General features: G+C 43.8%; 2 protein-coding genes and 1 pseudogene across 6 annotated transcripts in view; 2 read left to right on the top strand and 1 right to left on the bottom strand.

The window, feature by feature from the left end:
* The window catches only part of LOC139541925 (rhomboid-related protein 1-like), a 73,885-nt gene extending 67,186 nt beyond the window's left edge, over positions 1-6,699 (top strand). For both annotated transcript variants that reach the window (XM_071346825.1, XM_071346827.1), the window contains exon 8: positions 713-6,699. In XM_071346825.1, coding sequence (XP_071202926.1) covers positions 713-984 — 272 coding nt within the window. In that variant the 3' untranslated portion in view covers positions 985-6,699. The remainder of the gene's footprint in view (positions 1-712) is intronic.
* A 292-nt stretch (positions 6,700-6,991) lies between these two features.
* LOC139543205 (uncharacterized) lies at positions 6,992-13,062 on the bottom strand (annotated as a pseudogene).
* Positions 13,063-13,103: 41 nt separating this feature from the next.
* LOC139541923 (GATOR2 complex protein WDR24-like) lies at positions 13,104-20,140 on the top strand. 4 transcript variants are annotated; one of them, XM_071346822.1, is made up of 12 exons: positions 13,104-13,221; positions 13,956-14,116; positions 14,581-14,656; positions 15,001-15,484; positions 15,719-15,896; positions 16,087-16,759; positions 17,272-17,381; positions 17,469-17,590; positions 18,249-18,371; positions 18,550-18,890; positions 19,172-19,356; positions 19,515-20,140. In XM_071346822.1, the coding sequence occupies exons 4-12, from the start codon at positions 15,004-15,006 to the stop codon at positions 19,681-19,683; spliced, it is 2,382 nt and encodes a 793-aa protein (XP_071202923.1). In that variant the 5' UTR covers positions 13,104-13,221; positions 13,956-14,116; positions 14,581-14,656; positions 15,001-15,003; the 3' UTR covers positions 19,684-20,140. The 4 variants fall into 4 exon arrangements, with proteins under 4 accessions (XP_071202923.1, XP_071202922.1, XP_071202925.1 ...); XM_071346821.1 differs by having other exon boundaries at positions 13,956-14,070; XM_071346824.1 differs by having other exon boundaries at positions 13,956-14,070; positions 18,267-18,371.
* The last annotated feature ends 589 nt before the right edge of the window (positions 20,141-20,729 follow it).

The raw sequence follows: 20,729 nt of genomic DNA on the forward strand, positions 1-20,729 counted from the left end.
TTCCTCATGTCCACACAACTGCTGACAGTATAATTTAATTGCGAGGTAATTATGACTTGAGTGGGAGTTATTGGCCTCCTAAAATTGAGATATTGTTCTAGTGCAGTCGTTAATTGGGAGGAATGAGTGGTCCTCGGGTTGCATGTTGGTTATGTTGTATTTTGTTCAGATGATATTACTCATGCTGTATGGCAGCGACTTTTCCCCACATGGGGGCCAATTCACTACGACTTCCGTTACTGTTCAATATGTCCCCTCCATCTGTCCCTCGTCTGATTCTATACCTCAACCTAGCCTATCCTCAACCTAGCCTATCCTTAGCCAGAACCCTATCCGTTAACATAGCCTTAGCCTTATCATGGCCCTAGTCTTGGCCAGAAGTGTAACTCTTATGTAATCTGTACTCTGGCTTTTGCTTTCAACTGAACTGTACTCAAAACCATAAATCTATCTGCCAAATCCCACATTTCAACTGATATTGATGACTTACGATACAATATACTTTATTGTCCATTTACATGGAAATTCATTTTGTGATGTCAGCACACAAATACACAAACACCATACAATATATTACATGCATTAAGGAAAACTGGAAAGTTAGTACACAAGTCACAAATGTACATTTTCACATATCAAATCTGAATCTTATGTCCCACTGTTCAGTAGCCTAATGGAGGAGGAGATAAACTTCCTCTCTTTTCCATTGCAGTGAGTTCGGAGGTGGGCCGTGCAGTGTGGCTGCGCTTCTCCCCGCCCTTGCCCTCCTCAGGGCCCCAGCCCAGCTTCATGGCCCACCTGTCGGGGGCGGTGGTAGGCATCAGCATGGGCCTGCTCATCCTGCGCAGCTATGAAGAGAGCTTGCAGAAGCAGTGCTCCTGGTGGGTCATCGTCTTCTCCTTCATCACGTTCCTTCTCTTTGCCATCTTCTGGAACATCTTCGCCTACGAGCTGCTAGGGGTGCAGCTCCCGCCCGCTCCCTGACACCAAGAAGCTCCCTCCCACTCCATTACATTTTCCCTCTCATTGCCATATGTCAAGACCCATCCACTTTACCATATCCTTTTCCTGTTCCCTCAGCCAACCTCCCAACAACACCATTCAAAACACAATATGTTTTTTCATTTAAAACTGTACAGGGCAGGAATTATTCTTTCCATGTACCCATATCATCAAAAAATGATATCTGTTTTGTAGTGGGATGGAATTTGGTAGCAACATATGCAGGTGAAACCTGTGTAGCTCTCTTCATATCCTCATTGTGGAGCAGCTATGTAAAAAGGGAATCCCTTTTGTCTTTTGTGTTGAAGCTTTACCCACCTCAAGGTGGAACCTGTCAGTCAGCCATTTTGATTAATACCCATGCAGCTTCAGTTCACCTGTGTTCAGAGTGGGTTCATGACCCTCTAGGTGCTTCTTACTGGACAGGTGTGTGTTCTGTCAGTATCCCTCACTGCCCCTTTTAAAGCCATGAGGCAGTAGGGAACCAGTGTTCTATTGCTCAACATGCACCTAAACACAAGATCTACACTGTGGAATAATAATAGGAATTCACAGGAATAGATATTACATGTAACAAGGCATGCAGCTAGGAAGTATAGAGGTGGAAAAGACAAGAGGGGAGAGGGAAAAAAATTAAATGCTGAAACTGTGACATCCTTTCTCCTCACTGTCACCACCGTGGTGCTCATGTCCCTAGTAGCCATTGTCACTCTCCTTTTCCACCCAACCTAAATGCTTTAGCAGGTTAGCATAATCTCTACCAGTACCATATGCTAACCTGCTAAGCACCAGCATCTCATCTAGCTAATGCTATAAGGTCGTAACTAAAACGTTTGCCCTGTGCACCCTGGACACACCAGCCCTCACCCTTCTGTGTTGCCGTCTCCAAGAACAACCACTGCCTGATGCTGTAAGTCGGTATGGGAACGCAAAGAGAGAGATGCACACACTGGCCTCTGTCAATTCTCACTCTAACACACTGAACTGGGGAGGGCAACGGACATGTTATCATCGCCTGACCTCTGACCTCTGTCCCAGCGGGCTTTGGGGTCGGTCTGTCAAGACCCAGTCTATACCTCAGTGTCTCATTCTTAGGGACTGTACACTTTTGTAAAGGAATTTAAGCATCAAAAAAAGTGTTCATAATTTATTTATGTTTTTCCTTTGATAGTGGATGTGGATATTATATGTTCATAATTTAAGAGTATATTTAACGGTGCAGACTTAATGCTATGATTGTTCTTATGATTACTCTTACAATACAGCTTTGATCCTCTGAAAATAGTCAGCGAGCAGAAATCCCTGGTTACTATGACGAATGAACACCAATGACGCAAGTTACACTCGTCTTTATAAATCTTAGTGCTCTAAAGAATAAGCCATAAAAGAACCAATTCAACATAGACATGGAAAACAAAGGATGAGTAAAAACAGTCAGTGCCTGATTTCTGGTATATGCTTTGGTGAATGTTTCTGCCGTGTAGTCGTCATTATTAAGGTCAAAGCTGATCAAATATTGAATATGTTATGTGGTAAATGAAAGACAGGATGACAAAGCCAAACTCTTTGTGCAAGAACATGCTTGAGAAATGCTGGACTGTTAAACATGAAATATTTGTTGTTAAACACATCTTAACAACTTGGTTGACCGATAGAATATTCAGACACAGCATTACTGTATGATTGACAGATTCCAAATCACCCCAGTGTGGTGATGCCTGACTAGTCTTTTTGGGTTAATGACACATTTTGGATAGAGGAACATGCCCCAAATTAGCTCATTGTCTGAACCAAGCATTTTCTAAACTTGATATTAATCTTTTTTTTCAGTTTGTAAGTTAATTCATGTGAAAGGTTTCTTCTGACTGCTTTAGAGAAGTTTTAGTTTCCAATGTTGACAGTTGGTCTCAGACATAATCCTCAGCATACATGATTGTCACTGACAGATGATACTCGTAAACTATAGAATCCATCGGACATTAACACAGAAAAGGCAAAGGGGCCTACATATGGGCTAGAAACTAAGTATTGGTAAAACTGTTAATAGGAGTAGGAACCTTCCCGAAAATGAAAACTAAACGACTAAAGGGGATGATAAAAGCTGAAGTACAAGGTACAAGCTTCCATTTCCCCACCCTTAAAAACACACCCAGGTCTCCGTTAAGTTATTTGTCAACCGGTTGTTCTTGAATGAATGTGTGATCAGTCTCAAATAAGTCTCCAATTCTGTATTCATAGACATGTTTATTTTTTCTTTCTTTTCACCATGGCGTATGAGACAGCCGTCGGAGGAATTAAGAAGTGCATATATCTTAATTAAGCAGGCAGAGAAGTCGACGGGAGTAGTCTATTACCCGTCTGTAAGCCAAATTACTTCACCTTGGGCTGCATCCAAACACGGCAGTACTAACAACACATCTTCTACAAAAGCCAATCCAATCTCACTCTCCTTTTGGCTGAGATGTCTCTGCTTTGTCCAGACATCCGAGGATCTGGGGGGAGAGGCATAAATGCTGTGATGAAGGAGCAAGTGTCATCTACAGGCTGACATATGTTTAGATGGTGCCAATGTGTGTCTCCAATGCTTTAGATGGTGCCATGTGTGTGTCTGTGAGCGATGGCGGGAGAGGGGGAACAGAGGAGGAGGATTGGAGATGGCACCACTCATAAAACACCATTGGGGTCAAAGCAAGTGTGTGTGCCTTCATATCTTGTCTTATACCCATCACAATGCCTCGGGCGTCAGAAATGATGTATGGCTGTTACGTGGGGCTCTGTTCTACCAGGACCCGGGGCTCCACCACTGTAAACATGATCTATTTTTCTTTAAGTAGATGTGAAAGGCTGCATGATGTTGATTTAATTGCTGTCTTTTATGTGACATATTTGTTTTCATCGACATAGGGGGGCCTGGTGAAGAATAGGATGAGCAGGATAGGGGCCAGCCAACCATACCATGTGATCCATTATATAAATGATGCTCTATTGATTAGAACCCCATCACCACCTCTTTAGTGAGTGGTCTACTGACCACGCCCCTCCCCCTTCACATTCACTATATATAAACAAAGCTATGCGGACAGCCCTTCAAATTAGGGGATTCAGCTATTTCAGCCACACCCATTGATGACAGGTGTATAAAATTGAACACACAGCTATACAATCTCCATAGACAAACATTGGCAGTAGAATGGCCTTACTGAAGGGCTCAGTGACTTTCAACGTGGAACCGTCATAGGATGCCACCTTTCCAACAAGTCAGTTCCTCAAATTTCTGCCCTGCTAGAGCTGCCCTGGTCAACTGTCAGTGCTGTTATTGTGAAGTGGAAACATCTAGGAGAAACAACGGCTCAGCCGTGAAGTGGTAGGACACACAAGCTCACAGAATGGGACCGCCAAGTGCTGAAGCGCGTAGTGCTTAAAAATTGCTTGTCCTTGGTTGCAACACTCACTACAGAGTTCCAAACTGCCTCTGGAAGCACAAGAACTGTTGGTCGGGAGCTTCATGAAATGGGTTTCTATGGCAGAGCAGCCATACACAAGCCTAAAATCACCATGTGCAATGCAAAGTGTCTGCTGGAGTGGTGTAAAGCTCGCCGCCATTGGACTCTGGAGCAGTGGAAACGCGTTCTCTGGAGTGATGAATCAGGCTTCACCATCTGGCAGTCTGACGGACGAATCTGGGTTTGGCAGATGCCAGGAGAAAGCTACCTGCCCCAATACATAGTGTCAACTGTAAAGCTTGGCAGAGGGGGAATAATGGTCTGGGGCTGTTTTTTATGGTTCGGGCTAGGCTCCTTAGTTCCAGTGAAGGGAAAACTTCCATACAGAAATGGTTGGTGTAGATCGGTGTGGAAGAACTTGACTGGCCTGCACAGAGCCCTGACCATAACCCCATCAAATACCTTTGGGATGAATTGGAACACTGACTGTGAGCCAGGCCTAATCGCCCAACCTCCATGCCCGCCCTCACTAATGCTCTTGTGGCTGAATGGAAGCAAGTCCCCGCAGCAATGTTCCAACATCTCGTGGAAAGCCTTCCCAGAAGAGTGGAGGCTGTTATTATAGCAAAGAGGAGACCAACTCCATATTAATGCCCATGATTTAGAATGAGATGTTCAACAAGCAGGTGTCCACATACTTTTGGTTATGTAGTGTATGTGTCAGTGTCCATGAATAGCCTAACATTTTGAAGGAAGGAAGGATCGTTATTGAACCACATCACCATTAAAGGACGTCACTGTTAAAACCAATGATATATATATAAACCCTTGATTGCTGATGCTAATGTATGTATTGGCCAATGACAGGCTTTGAAGCCACTGGTCGGCCATATTGGCATTTCTCAGAAAAGCAGTCCTCAATAAGAATGAATGGAATTCTATATCTTCTCTAGTGTGTATATATAAATCATTGGTTAAAACAAAAAGTGGGACCAACATACCACCTTGCCATGTGCCCTCCATTTTCCTTGGATGCATTAACCCCATAGTTGACATCATTCTATGGGGCCGCTCTCAAACCACTTTCCCTGTTCATCCTTTCTGTGTTCATGTCTAAATGCAACATAACTTTTGTAGCAAGCATATTTTAGATTTATACTGTTATTAGATACTTCAGACTCTTGTGTTTTGACATCAGTGAGCTTTTTTGCACTTGTCGTAATGTGGTCAACTGAGATGTCATCGTGCCAATATGTTATAGTGCCATTTTGTTCTTTATGCTTTCATTGGTATTACCTCCTTACCCCAATTTTTTGTGCTCTTATGGATAATGCCTTGTTACAACTAGTGCGTCTACATCCTAAACTTAGCAATGGGAGAGGGGGCTTGGCTTTTGCGTTCGTGTGTAATTAAAGGCATCAGGTTATGAGGGTCACTGCACTGCGTCACTGATCTGATCTTTATATAGTATGGATATGTAGATCAACCAACCTTAATTATATCAATATGCAGTACCTGCTCTAAGCTGATGCTTGTGAACAAGCAGGTTGCCTTCTCCCAGTGTCAGTAGTGTACTACTTGAACATGGGGTACTTTAATGCTGTACTGTATGAGGCAGGCTACTGTAGCTCATTAGACAGATAAACTGTTATTTTAAATAAAAATCAAAGCAAGCAAACCAGCGTATTACTTTTTCAGTATCAACTTCTAATATTAAATAATTTGAGCGCAGTGGAATCCACACATGTTTTGACCAACATACAACAATCACCAGTGCTGAATAGTTATCCAAGTTGTTTTCATCTATCTCTAGACCATTATAATACCAGTATATGGAGGTTTTGAATGCAGCATATGGTACAGTAGTTATGGATAACTGAGGCAGTTTGGTTTATGGTCATATGTGTGCTGCTGTGGTAGTTTTCACTGGCTGTTCTCTTGCATTGATAAAAATGTTGCCAAGCTTAGGAGGTTAAGTCTCCAAATCCAGACCAGAGGTTGTACCAAAACAGCGTTTACAAAAAAAAAAAAAAATGAATAGAGAGGCTATTTTTCTCTGGGTCACAAAATGTATGTAAATATGGATAGTTTATATTAAATTCCTCATTAATTATTTAATGATGTATTGTACTTTTTAAATGTTCTGAATTGAACCCTTTTATATTGTATATATGTATGTTTTATTTTGTACTGTTCATTGTACTTGCTTTAAGTTCGGAACAATACGAATAAAGAAACATACTGTGGAAATGTCTCATCTTCCCACTGCTATATTACTAGCCTCCTTGTCATTGTACATATCATCAAGTGGGCACTGGGCACTACACATTGTGGGTACATGGGGTGAGTTAACCAAACACAGTGCCAGATGCTAAATCAATCCTGTTTAATATCAAAGATTTATTTGCAAGTTACACTATACAAATCTACTGTAGACGTAAAGACAAAATACTATATTGTCATGATGTTGAGGTAGCCTTCTTTCACCAGTCATATTCTCCAAACTTAAAGGCTTAACAAGGTTGTTTGTTGAAGTAAAACAGGGTTTACTTTGTCCTCTGTCTCTTAGCTGGCCTGTCATTGGTCTCTGGGTCTGTCTTTTTCCTAAGGCTGCTCGCTAGATTGACGTCCTTCATCAGGGGAAGCTGCAGCTGATTGGCTACAGCCCATGCCCACAAACACAGCTCCACCCTATGGGGCGTCCATTCCTGTTCGCTGTTCACTGAGCGAGATGGAGGAGGCGGGTCAACAAACAACATCAGCATAGACTACAGCACAGGGTTTTCACATCCCACCCTCCTGTCTCTTACACAAACAAACCAGGAGCAATGGACATGGAGCAATACTACAATGTTGCAGATAGATCATATTTTGACCCACTGAATATGTATCCACAAAAGTGCATTCCAGAGCACAGGTTCACACTCTAACCAAGTTCCTATCACCTTTGTTTAACTTAAGTGTTTTACTTTTAAATTCGGACTAGGTCCCAAGAAACAAAGAGATCTTCTGTTGAATCTGACAATTAATCTTGATGGTTGTACAGTCGTCTCAAATAAAACTGTGAAGGCCCTCGGCATTACTCTGGACCATGATCTCTCTTTTGACGAACATATCAAGACTGTTTCAAGGACAGCTTTTTCCATCTATGTAACATTGCAAAATTCAGAAACTTTCTGTCCAAAAATTATGCAGAAAAATTCATCCATGCTTTTGTCACTTCTAGGTTAGACTACTGCAATGCTCTACTTTCCGGCTACCCGGATAAAGCACTAAATAAACTTCAGTTAGTTTTAAACACGGCTGCTAGAATGACTTGACTAGAACCCAAAAATGTGATCATATTACTACAGTGGTAGCCTCTCTACACTGGCTTCCTGTTAAGGCAAGGGCTGATTTTAAGGTTTTAATGCTAACCTACAAAGCATTACATGGGCTTGCACCTACCTATCTTTCCGAATTGGTTCTGTCGTACATACCTACACGTACGCTACGGTCACAAGACGCAGGCCTCCTTACTGTCCCTAGAATTTCTAAGAAAACAGCTGGAGGCAGGGCTTTCTCCTATAGAGCTCCATTTTAATGGAATGGTCTGCCTACCCATGTGAGAGACGCAGACTCGGTCTCAACCTTTAAGTCTTTATTGAAGACTCATCTCTTCAGTAGGTCCTATGATTGAGTGTAGTCTGGCCCAGGAGTGTGAAGGTGAACGAAAAGTCACCGGAGCAACGAACCGCCCTTGCTGTCTCTGCCTGGCCGGTTCCCCTCTCTCCACTGGGATTCTCTGCCTCTAACCCTATTACAGGGGCTGAGTCACTGGCTTACAGGTGCTCTTCCATGCCAATCCCTAGGAAGGGTGTGTCACTTGAGTGGGTTGAGTCACTGACGTGATCTTCCTGTCCGGGTTGGCGCCCCCCCCCCCCCCTTGGGTTGTGCCGTGGCGGAGATCTTTGTGGGCTATACTCGGCCTTGTCTCAGGATGGTAGGTTGGTGGTTGAAGATATCCCTCTAGTGGTGTGGGGGGCTGTGCTTTGGCAAAGTGGGTGGGGTTTTATCCTGCCTGTTTGGCCCTGTCCGTGGATATCGTTGGATGGGGCCACAGTGTTTCCCGACACCTCCTGTCTCAGCCTCCAGTATTGATGCTGCAGTAGTTTATGTGTCGGGGGGCTAGGGTCAGTCTGTTATATCTGGAGTATTTCTCCTGTCTTATCCGGTGTCCTGTGTGAATTTAAGTATGCTCTCTCTAATTCTCTTTCTCTCTTTCTCTCCTTCTTTCTTTCTTTCTTTCTTTCTTCCTTTCTTTCTTTCTCTCTCTCGGAGCACCTGAGCCCTAGGACCATGCCTCAGGACTACCTGGCCTGATGACTCCTTGCTGTCCCCAGTCCACCTGGCCGTGCTGCTGCTCCAGTTTCAACTGTTCTGCCTGCGGCTATGGAACCCTGACCTGTTCACCGGACATGCTACCTGTTCCAGACCTGCTGTTTTCAACTCTCTAGAGACAGCAGGAGCGGTAGAGATACACTGAATGATCGGCTATGAAAAGCCAACTGACATTTACTCCTGAGGTGCTGACCTGTTGCACCCTTGACAACCACTGTGATTATTATTATTTTACCCTGCTGGTCATCTATGAACATTTGAACATCTTGGCCATGTTCTGTATAATCTCCACCCAGCACAGCCAGAAGAGGACTGGCCACCCCTCAGAGCCTGGTTCCTCTCTAGGTTTCTTCCTAGGTTCTGGCCTTTCTAGGGAGTTTTTCCAAGCCACCGTGCTTCTACACCTGCATTGCTTGTTGTTTGGGGTTTTAGGCTGGGTTTCTGTACAGCACTTTGAGATATCAGCTGATGTAAGAAGGGCTTTATAAATACATTTGATTGATTGATTGATTTGTGTGTGTGAAGCCATCTTGTTCAGATAGAGTGCATAGTGTCTGGCTGTGTACTGGAAGGGCCTCAGTCCAGGGACACTTTCAACAGCCTTGTTGGGCATGAACGCTGCCTGCTCCGGAGCTCCTGGTGCCAAAACAGCTGGAACAAAACGGACTGTCAGTGATAGGCCAAGTTAATTTGGCCCCTGGCCAGATTTCTGATATTTCCTGAATATTAACGTTTATTAAGGCTGCAGTGTGAGCTTTGTTCAGCTTGCTTAATCCGATTGAGAGCGCCACTGAACCAACTTTGACTAGGTTACTTTTTTCTACTCTTGATAAGAAGAAAAAATATCTGCCTTATTTGTCAGTATTAGACAGTGCCTAAAAAAGCATTTTCCACTCCAGACCCCTGCCCTGGCCCCTAGCTGCTGCTGACCTGAGGCGGTGGCTGGGCCCAGGGCTTTGAGAGAGCCGAGTTCTGTGATAGCTGCCTGTATGTCAGGGAGGAAACTGAAGGCCTTTCTGGAGCAGTTCTCCATATCTCCTCACTGTTAGTGGCCACCAGCTGCTGCAGCCACGGGCGGAACTTCCCCTCTGCAGGGGATAAAGTGCCAAGACATTTCACAACCGGGAGCAGGGAGTTTAAAGAGATTCCTCTGCTCATGGAAAGTAAATAAAGCACAGCTTTATTTATCTTAGTAGGAGATGTTTTCATTTCACATTATTACCTTGAATTTCAGAAACATCGAAAAAATGGCATGCACCACTTACTATTGAGTCAATAAGGCTCTGCATCTATCTGCACTACAGTACTTACAGTGAGAATCCACTCCATCAGTTTCACCAGCTCTGGTTGGGTGATATTTGTAAGGGCACACAGTGATGGCTGCATGCAGCTCCTCTTGATACTTGGCTGGAGACAAGTCTCAGACTCAATATCCCGTGTTAACTTACATCAATCAAAAAGCATGGCAAATAGTGCTCCATTCATCGCTGTACAGGGTTAATGGTGGGCTGAAACTACCTCAGACCTGGGGAGACAGCACACACAAGGGAATGTTGTTATTACCCAAAACTCCTGAGGGGGTGCTTTTTCCCCTGACACACACTGCGAGGACTGCCGCTGTCTAAACCTTCATGCATTGGAGAACAGAAACCATAGTTGACAAGCCTCATTCTCAGTTCAGTACTCTCTGTATTGATATTAATTTTGGCCAAAAATAGCATATTCAATGGATGCCCATGAACTGAAACTGTATGGAAGAACACAAAAAATGTATTCAGCTGCAACTTCAAAGACAGTCATGATGCCAGAATAATAAACGTTAGACAAACACTTACCATGTGTGGCTGCAACCTGGTCTCAGAGCATTTCGTATTATTCTGTATGTAAATCCGAGACACTCCATTTAGTATGATATGTTGCATTCGCATCATTCGCCCAACCACCCTACTTTCGCGTTATATGCCCACCCACCCTACTTTCTTTAAGTAACCATCTGTCTTATGTATGGAGGAGAGATTTGGAAATGGTGGCGAGTAGTGCGGGCGAAATGGAGGAAATTGAGAAGAAGTTTTTGAAGCAACAGCTGTGCTGGAATGCGACCAATATTGGTGTCAGTTCGCATAGTATGGAGTGGGAGGATGAGGGTCAAGGACCGTAATGGTCAGTAGTGGAAATTCATAGGAAGAAGAGAGATCGTGATACAGTAAGCAGTGGAGCATCTAGTAAGGAAAGCATAAAGACGGCCAAGGTAGGAAGCAAGAGTAATGATGTGGTAGGGTGAAAGTGGTGATCGTGTTTGATGAGACCACAGGGTCTCATTTACACCCTATCTGACTAACTATTGCCATAGAGAAATAGGTAGGTGAAGTCAAATTAGTTTGGTTCATTGGAAATGGTCAATTGTTAATATGAGTAATTAATATGAATAATTCCCAGATTGGGAATTTGGCAAAACACCAGGGTTAACACCCCTATTCTTACGATAAGTGCCAGGGGATCTTTAATGACCTCAGAGAGTCAGGACACCAGTTTAACGTCCCATCCGAAAGACGGCACCCTACACAGGGCAGTGTCCCCAATCACTGCCCTGGGGAATTGGGATATTTTTTAGACCAGAGGAAAGAGTGCCTCCTACTGGCCCTCCAACACCGCCTGTGGTAGCCAGGCTCAACAAGAGAAGATTCTGAAAATGGAAAAGCTTAATGGGAAGAAATTAAAAGCCATGTTCCTGGTGCTTATGCTAGACTGAGGGGAGTCATCACTGAGGTCCCAATATCTATGTCCGTAGATGATATTCAAGAAAATGTGAAGGCGGGAAGAGTGATTGAGGCCAAAAGGTTGATCAGTAGGAAAGAAGGTCAAAGAAGTGAAAGCCTATCAGTGCTGCTGAGGTTTGAGAAGGTTATGCCTGGAAAAGTACAGAGAGGATTCCTTAGTTTCAATGTCAGAGAATTTGTCCCATCTGTATATGCCAAAGAATGGGACATGTAGCTGTTCAATGTAAAGGAAAGAAAAGATGTGCCAAGTGTGGAGGAGAACATGATTACGGTGAATGTGGGAGCAAAGTGAAGGTTGAGTGTTGTAATTGTGTTGGGGAACATTGTGCATCATTTGATGGATGTCAGGTGCAGAGAGAGGCTAGAGAGGCTCAGAGCTATATAATTAGTCATGCTGTATCGTATGTAGAGCCTGTAAGACAGATTGGTGGAACTACAGTGTGGAATGATGGAGCTTCCACGGCTGCTCCTGTACTAAGTGGACCTAATGTCGGTGCTGGGTCATTCCTAGTAAGCGGTGCCTTTTCTGTCCCCAGGAAATATCAGTTCTTATTTAGTGTAAAATGTGGATTCCAAAAGTCTTTAAATATAATGTCAGGTGTCCATTACCTTAAAAACACCAAATATGGATCCTGAAAGGGAATTTTATGCATTTTAAACACTTTTTGTCAGTGGATGTAGATGTTTTTGCCATGTCCCCAGGTGTTATTTTATTTTTATTTAACCAGGTAGGCCAGTTGAGAACAAGTTCTCATTTACAACTGCGACCTGACCAAGATAGAGCAAAGCAGTGCGACACAAACAACACAGAGTTACACATGGGATAAACAAACGTACATTCAATAACACAATAGAAAAGTCTATATACAGTGTGTGCAAATGTAGTAAGATTAGGGAGCAGCAGCATGTAGACTACAGTATAAGCCTTAAAATAATAAAATGTTTCTTCATTATTTTATAGTGCTAGTTGAAGTATCTTTCATCAATAATTTTTTTCCCATGATTGTTGTATTTATTTTATTTAAGATTTTCTGTTTGTCCCTGATACCACTTTCCACCCTGTTAGTTTGTTGTAATTCTCCATTGAAGAAAACAACCACTTCCTACAATGATACCATATTCAGGAAATGTCATCATTTCTTTGGTGCGAAAACAATGGTGCGAAGCTAAATAAATATAACCACTCAGTTGTATCTATTTGTCATGTTTCATGTTGTTCGTCTGTAGGTCCCACTCGTACATTTCCACCCCGCTATTCTAAATTATAGACAAAAACATAATAAAATATATATATTTTTTAAATATGTTTGATAGAGAAGTTAAAATCCGGTTCAAGTGTTTACCATTATGCTAGCTCAATTTTGCTCACTCACAGAGCTATGGCTAATTTATTGATTGATCGTACATTCCAGCACAGTACGTGGCGGCATGCAGTTAAACGATTGTTTGCGGACCGCCATGATATCGAAGAAGAAAATGAAAACGTGATGATGAGTGAATTCCTTTTACAGCATGTACTTCCGTTTTGTAATGCTTGTTTTTGTTAAATTCATGTGAATGACACTTACAACTTCCGGTTCTCCAGTGCCGTGAATTATTTGTTGTTGTTTAGAAGCAAGGTAAGTCCTACAAAATTAGGGCCAATTATTGTGTACTGAAAACATTTATGTAGAGAAATAACAGTAAATATCTCGCCACGCTAATGTTCTGAACCTGTTAGTGTAAGATTTAGCAACATTGGTCATCTGACTGTGATGTTGCAACTAGCTACTTTAACAAGCCAGCTACCTAGCTTTGTATCTGGCTCCCAGGTGATTTCTACCTACAAATTAGAAGACAAATGTTCGATATTGATGTGCACTCATTGGCTGTGTGTCTCAGTCATGTTGTGTTTGGTGTAAGGTAATTCTGAGAACATAAACACCTAAATTTGCATGCCAGCCACCCTAGACAGATGCTAGCTAGCTTAGCTCAGCTCTATTTATGTTAATACTCCAAATGACAATCAACGTCCCTAAACATTGCATAGTTTAGTGGCTACATTGTTTTAAGCAGTTTATGTAAATCTCAGGTTTATGCATCTTGATTTAGGTAGACCTGGAATTATCACAAGGTTAACAGGCCATATTTATGTTTGTTTATGTTGTTAAACTCATGCTCACCCCTATACCAGACCTGACCATAGGTCGTGGACTGTGGTCATGCTAATGTCATCATTAACAATTACTCTAGGCTTAGGGACCCAAATGACAAAGTATAGTGTGTTTCCACAGACTGCAGCATAATTTGCTTTAGTATGGAGTAAAGCTGCATAAACCATAACAAGGCTCTCCCTCCTCTTTTCTCCTCTTAGTGTGTCATTCTTTGCTGTGGTCCAACCTCAACCAGGGCCCCTCTGTTATAATCACACAGGACTCTGGAGTGCTGGGAGCATTAAGCAGTCTGCCATGCACCTCCGGAAAATGGAGGTGAATATTCTCTTAAGCCATTTTATAGAAGACTATTGGGTTGTAGGTAAGCTGTTTTGGTATAACTTAATGTGAATGTTCAATCTGGTTGCAATATTTGTCAGAGCACCAGTGATGTATCAGTGTAGCTACTCTTGAGAGAACTTTGATCTTGAAGAGTTGCTATGACAGTCAGGCTTTTTGCTCCAGCTTAGACATCGGCACCTGAACAGGAAGCAACATTTTCTTAGTAGAGACTGTTTAGGTCTTGGTTCTATCAGGTCGTGGCTGGCTGGTTGGAGCAAAAACCTACAGACACTATTAAGTGGGTTACCTTTCTCAGCTCTACAACATGAACATAAGTGTGGATGATTTATTAATAACATTTTTGTACTTTTTACATTTGTGTATATTGTTAGATATTACTACACTGTTGGAGCTAGGAACACAAGCATTTCGCTACACCCGCAATAACATCTGCTAAATGTGTATGTGACCAATACAAAGTGACGATAATGTCCCTTTTCTCAGGTATCCTCTGACAGGACTGTATGAGGAGGCCTCCGTGTTTCTTTAGAGGCAGAGAAGACCACTGCTGCTATTTGAAGTAAGTCCATAGGAATAAATTAGAGAGAGATTAGAGGGTCATATAAATATGTGACAGACCACTGCCAGCAGCATGGCTCAAGTACCAAACTGAGCTCACTTCATAGGTGTAGTGCCATCTTCTGGTGGAACTAGGGGCATTCTTTTAGAATTTCCCAATAAGCTAGAATGGCTTTGTCCATGTATTAGAAATGTGGTGGTTGTTGAATGCTGTTCTGACTTTGCCAATGAAAAACAGTTATTTGCAATGTGCATAATCAATTTTTGTTTGCTTGTTGTGTGCCTCTGCTGCTTTGAGTCTTGCACCTTCCCTGAACCAAACCACCCTTCTATGTCCCCAACCAGGCCATGGAGAAGATGTCTCGGGTCACTACGGCCCTAGGCAGCAGCACCATCAGCGGGCGCACCATGTTCTGCCACCTGGACGCGCCCGCCAACGCCATCAGTGTGTGCCGCGATGCCACGCAGGTGGTGGTGGCCGGCCGCAATATCTTCAAGATCTACGGCCTGGAGGAGGAGCAGTTTGTGGAGAAGCTCAACCTGCGCGTGGGCCGCAAGCCCTCGCTCAACTTCAGCTGCGCCGACGTCATGTGGCACCAGATGGAGGAGAACCTGCTGGCCACGGCTGCCACCAACGGGGCAGTAGTCACCTGGAACCTGGGCAAACCGTCACGCAACAAGCAGGACCAGCTGTTCACCGAACACAAGCGTACAGTCAATAAGGTGTGCTTCCACCCCACCGAAGTCTACATGCTGCTTAGTGGCTCCCAGGACGGCTACATGAAGTGCTTCGACCTGCGCAAGAAAGAGTCTGTCAGCACCTTCTCAGGTATGTGTGTGGGGACTCTTTGTACTCTTTGAGGTTGAACACAGGAGTAACACCTTCAAAATACCTACCTGCTTATGTCCAGGAATGACTCTAGGCTACAAAACAAACAGCATCTTATTTGTTACTACTGTCTTAAATGACAATTTTCAGACAGTATCTTAAACCGCACGTTTTGACATATGACATGGGAATGAACCTGGACATTATTATTTTTTTCTATTTTATTTCTCTCAGGTCAGTCAGAGAGTGTAAGAGATGTTCAGTTTAGCATGAAGGATTACTTTACTTTCGCTGCTTCCTTTGAGAATGGTAATGTCCAGTTGTGGGACATACGGAGGCCAGACCGGTATGAGAGGATGTTCACAGCCCACACCGGACCTGTGTTTTGCTGTGACTGGCACCCCGATGACAGGTAGGGAGAGGCTTTAGAGAAACTTTAGTGAAAGACATGTCAATACATGTTGAAAAAACACTGTTTGCATTGGTTGACCATTAATCTAAAGTGAATTTGCTTTAGATACAGTAATCATTCTTGCTTACAGTGTGGCTGTTAATTCACTTAAATTATTGTGATTTGCTAATGTATTGGTCTCGGTCTGCAGGGGCTGGCTGGCCACTGGTGGCCGGGACAAGATGGTGAAGGTGTGGGACATGACCACCAACCGGGCCAAGGAGATCTATTGCGTCCAGACTATCGCCTCGGTGGCCCGGGTCAAGTGGCGTCCTGAGAGGAAGTGGCACCTGGCCACCTGCTCCATGATGGTGGACCACAACATCTATGTGTGGGACATCCGGAGGCCCTTCATCCCCTTTGCCACCTTCGAGGAGCACAAGGACGTGACCACAGGTATTGTGTGGCGCCACCAGCACGACCCCTACTTCCTACTGTCAGGTTCCAAGGACAGCACACTCTACCAGCACATGTTCAAGGATGCCAGCCGGCCCGTGGACCGGGCCAACCCTGAGGGACTGTGCTTCGGCCTGTTTGGCGACCTGGCCTTCGCTGCCAAGGAGAGCCTAATCAGTGGCGACGCCAACAGGAAGCCGTACCCGGGTGGTGACCGCCGCTACCCCATCTTCTTCTTCAAAAAGCCCGACCTGACGGAGCAGTTTGCCCACGTGTCCAGCGCCCTCAGCGTGTTTGAGTCGTCTTTGGAGAGCAGGCGCATGGACTGGTTTGTCAAGACGGCATGCCTCTACCTCCTCAGCGGCAAACCCTTTGCCGAGCTGTGTGACCACAATGCCAAGGTGGCCAAGGAGCTCAACAGACCTCAGGTCAGTCAGTCTGCCCTTAAGAGATGAGCTGCATTCATTTACATACACTACCATTCAAAAGATTGGGGTCACTTTGTCCATTTAAAATAACATCAAATTGATCAGAAATACAGTGTAGACATTGTTAATGTTGTAAATGACTATTGTAGCTGGAAATGGCAGATTTTTTTATGGAATATCTACATAGGTGTACAGAGGCCCATTATCAGCAACCATCACTCCTGTATTCCAATGGCACGTTGTGTTAGCTAATCCAAGTTTATCATTTTAAAAGGCTAACACAACGTGCTACAATAGTTATTTACAACATTAACAATGTCTACATTGTGTTTCTGATCAATTTGATGTTATTTTAAAGGACAAAAAATATGCTTTTCTTTAAAAAACAAGGACATTTCTAAGTGACCTCAAACTTTTGAACGGTAGTGTATATCTAATTCAACATTTTTGAGGAACTAAGTCGAGTTTTGATGATCAATAGTAAACCTCTTTCATATTTCCCCCACTTGAAGGTTTCCACTACATGGACGATGCTTCGGATCATGTTCTCAGACCCAGCGAACCTTTCAACGCCGGGTCCAAATCACATTGGCAAACTGGGCACCCTTCCTTTAATGAACAGGTACTTCCCACATGCTTCACATAAGGCTGTAAAATTGTGTGGACTTTTAAATGTAAAATCTTTAATCCTTTATTTTGTCTGCCCTAGTTTCAGTATGAAGGAGATGGGCATGGGGATGGAAAGCAGGCTGGACCGCAGTAAAGGAGAGAGCAGACAGGACAACATTCACCTAGAGCTTGGGAACTCGCTAATCAACAGCAACAACGACGGTGAGAGTGAACTCTTAGAAACACTCAAGCTGCTCCCACTTCACTGAAGAAATTAATAAACATAAACACTGAGTGTACAAAACATTAGGAACACCTGCCTAATATTGAGTTGCACCCCATTTTTCCCTCAGAACAGCCTCAATTTGTCAGGGCATGGACTCTTCAAGGTGTTGAAAGTGTTCCACAAGAATGCTGGCCCATGTTGACTCCAATGCTTCTCACAGTTGTGTCAAGTTGGCTGGATGTCCTTTGGGTGGTGGACCATTTTTTTTAATACACACGGGAAACTGTTGAGCGTGAAACCCAGCAGTTTTGCAGTTCTTGACACACACAAACCGGTGCGCCTGGCACCTCCTACCATAGCCCGTTCAAAGGCACTTAAATATTTTGTCTTGCCAATTCCCCCTCTGAATGGCACACATACATAATCCATGTCTCAATTGTCTCAAGGCTTAAAAACCTGTCTCCTACCCTTCATCGACACTGATTTGAAGTGGATTTAACAAGTGACGTCAATAGCTTTCACCTCGATTCACCTGGTCAGTCTATCATGGAAAGAGCAAGTGTACCTAATGTTTTGTACACTCAGTGTAGGTGGTTCTTGTGAACTACATTTAGTAGTATGTGACTTACTATGCTAGATGAGTAAAAAATATAGATATTTGTCCCACGGCAGAGAATGAAGAGACAGAGGGAAGTGAGGGCCAGGCGGAGTACATGTTTGGTGATGCTGAGCTGGACGACGATGACCTCTACTCTATGGAGCACGACATCCAGGCCGGTGAGTCTCTGACCCCTATATAGGTCCTATACATTCAACACTGACATCTTGGATGTAGCCACCACTAACCTTGGATATCTATTGCCATAAAAAATGTAAGTTACAGCCATGATTGAGGGCTGGTCTATGATCTACCCCAAGTACTTTCTGAGCATGTTCTTCTCTCTGGTGTTTTCAGCGGAGGAGCAGGAGTACACGCTCCCCCAGGAGGCCTTCCCACTGCGCCACGAGATCATGGACAACCCGTTGGCGCCGGAGCACCTGCAGCAGGACAAGGCCGACTCGCCGCATGCCAGCGGCAACGAGGCGGAGGTCATGTGCTTGACGCCCATCGAGTCCTTCTCCCTGATCTCAATCTCCCAGCCACTGTTCAGCCCCCACCTTCCTGCTCACTTCTTCTGCCCTGTGGTCAGGGAGATGCTGAGCCATTATGCCGAGCAGGGCGACGTGCAGATGGCTGTCTCGGTGCTCATCGTCCTGGGAGACCGCATCCGCAAGGAGATTGACGACCTCACTCAGGTCAGAGCTAGGGATATAAGTTGTCTATAAGTTGTTCTATAACACTATAATAATGTTAATCTATGGTCGGTTCCTGAAGTAGAATCCAGATTCTATGATTATGCATTGCATAAAATGTATTGGGATGGTCTTGAGAATTCTATTTAAACGATTTAACATGGCTGATTGCTTGATAGAAAAAGTTATGATGGAGATTAGAGTCTTGGTAATCTGAATATTCTCCAAACTGGCAAATATGTTCATTTCGGCATGTTCTAATAATCGAGGTGACCCTATTTCAGGAGCACTGGTACATGTCCTACATTGACTTGCTGCAGCGTTTCGAGCTGTGGAACGTGTCCAATGAGGTCATCAAGCTGAGCACGTGCAGCGCCATCACCTGTCTGAACCAGACATCCACCACTCTGCATGTCAACTGCAGCAACTGCAAACGGCCCATGAGCAACAGGGGCTGGATCTGTGACAGGTACAACTTAAAACCATAACGTATAACTTTGACCCACCTGACACAGTAAAGGGAAGGGTTAATAACCTATTAGAAACAATATAGAGTTCAAAGTCAAGAGAACATTTGGAAGTTAGACCAATATGTCTTACCACTCGACCTCTTTGCCCATTCCCCAGATGCCACCAGTGTGCCAGCGTTTGTGCCGTGTGCCACCACGTGGTGAAGGGGCTGTTCGTGTGGTGCCAGGGCTGCAGTCACGGCGGGCACTTGGAGCACGTGAAGAACTGGCTAAAGAGCAGTTCCCACTGCCCGGCCGGCTGCGGTCACCTGTGTGAGTACACCTGACCCTCCGCTCCACCCCTGCCCAGCTTGCTCTCTGTGTGAGGGAGCACCACACCTCAGTGCCTGGCTCACCCTGGCCTGGGTCTCACACTCCAGGCTGGCGTCTCCTGAGACTGGGGTCCACAAGGGTCTGGCCATGGTAGCAAGATGGCTACTATTGGAAGACAGGTGGGTAAGACTGGAGTCCAATCCACAGAACCAGTCCGAGAGGAGGACATGTATGGAGCACTGTTAAAAGTTTGTGATGGGGCCCCTGCCCTACTTGGCAATGACAGAAACTTGAAGTTAAGTGAAAACAATCATTTGTGAATATATATACACAATATATGCTGAGATGGCCTTTATTTTATTTTTCATTTCTTCAATGTATTGCTCAGCTGGCTTTGTCTCACACACACAGCTGGGCAGACCTCCATGTTCAGCACAGTGTTTTCTATGGCAATAAAACATTTAGACCGAAGCTCAGCTGTCTCTGTACCATAAACCATGTGAACTCGTATTACCGCTGTCAGTGACCTTTTGAGTGGGACACATTGCCATAACAATTATTATGGAACTAATATTTTAAAAGGAATAAATTACACTATATTAGACAGGTTAAATTGTGTTTACATCTTATTCATTACAATGTAAAATTAGTCATTCATAATCAGACTTGTGTAACTTTCATACTAAAATGTTGAGAAATTACTTTTTGTTAGGGATGAAAAATTGCCTGGAAAGTGCATTAGATTTGATCATTGAATAGGTTCACTGACACGATGCAAAACATGTATTTATTGAGCTTATGATTACACACCCACACAGAACACTACATTCACTGTGGTCATGCTTAAAGAAAGATGTAAACATCAATCACAATAAAATGGGAAGTTTGTGTGGTTCAGAGAGAAATATCCCATAAAAACATTACAGAAGAGACTGGTAACATAGGCGTCGTGAAAGATTAACACTGGAGGTTACGGACATTGTTTTCCTCTATCGGGATTTTCTGTTCCAGACATTACATTCAGAAGGATGACACTTCCTAACATGAAACAGAATACATT

Source organism: Salvelinus alpinus, chromosome 17 (genome assembly GCF_045679555.1).
Source record: "Salvelinus alpinus chromosome 17, SLU_Salpinus.1, whole genome shotgun sequence".
Taxonomy (NCBI): Eukaryota; Metazoa; Chordata; class Actinopteri; order Salmoniformes; family Salmonidae; genus Salvelinus; species Salvelinus alpinus.

Bases quoted from the DNA above. Each gene is read 5' to 3' on its own strand.
- LOC139541923 (XM_071346822.1), top strand. From the start codon at position 15,004: ATGGAGAAGATGTCTCGGGTCACTACGGCCCTAGGCAGCAGCACCATC. The intron at 16,760-17,271 runs GTCAGTCAGTCT...CCCCACTTGAAG, and splicing joins AGGAGCTCAACAGACCTCAG to GTTTCCACTACATGGACGAT. The intron at 19,357-19,514 runs GTACAACTTAAA...CCCATTCCCCAG, and splicing joins AGGGGCTGGATCTGTGACAG to ATGCCACCAGTGTGCCAGCG.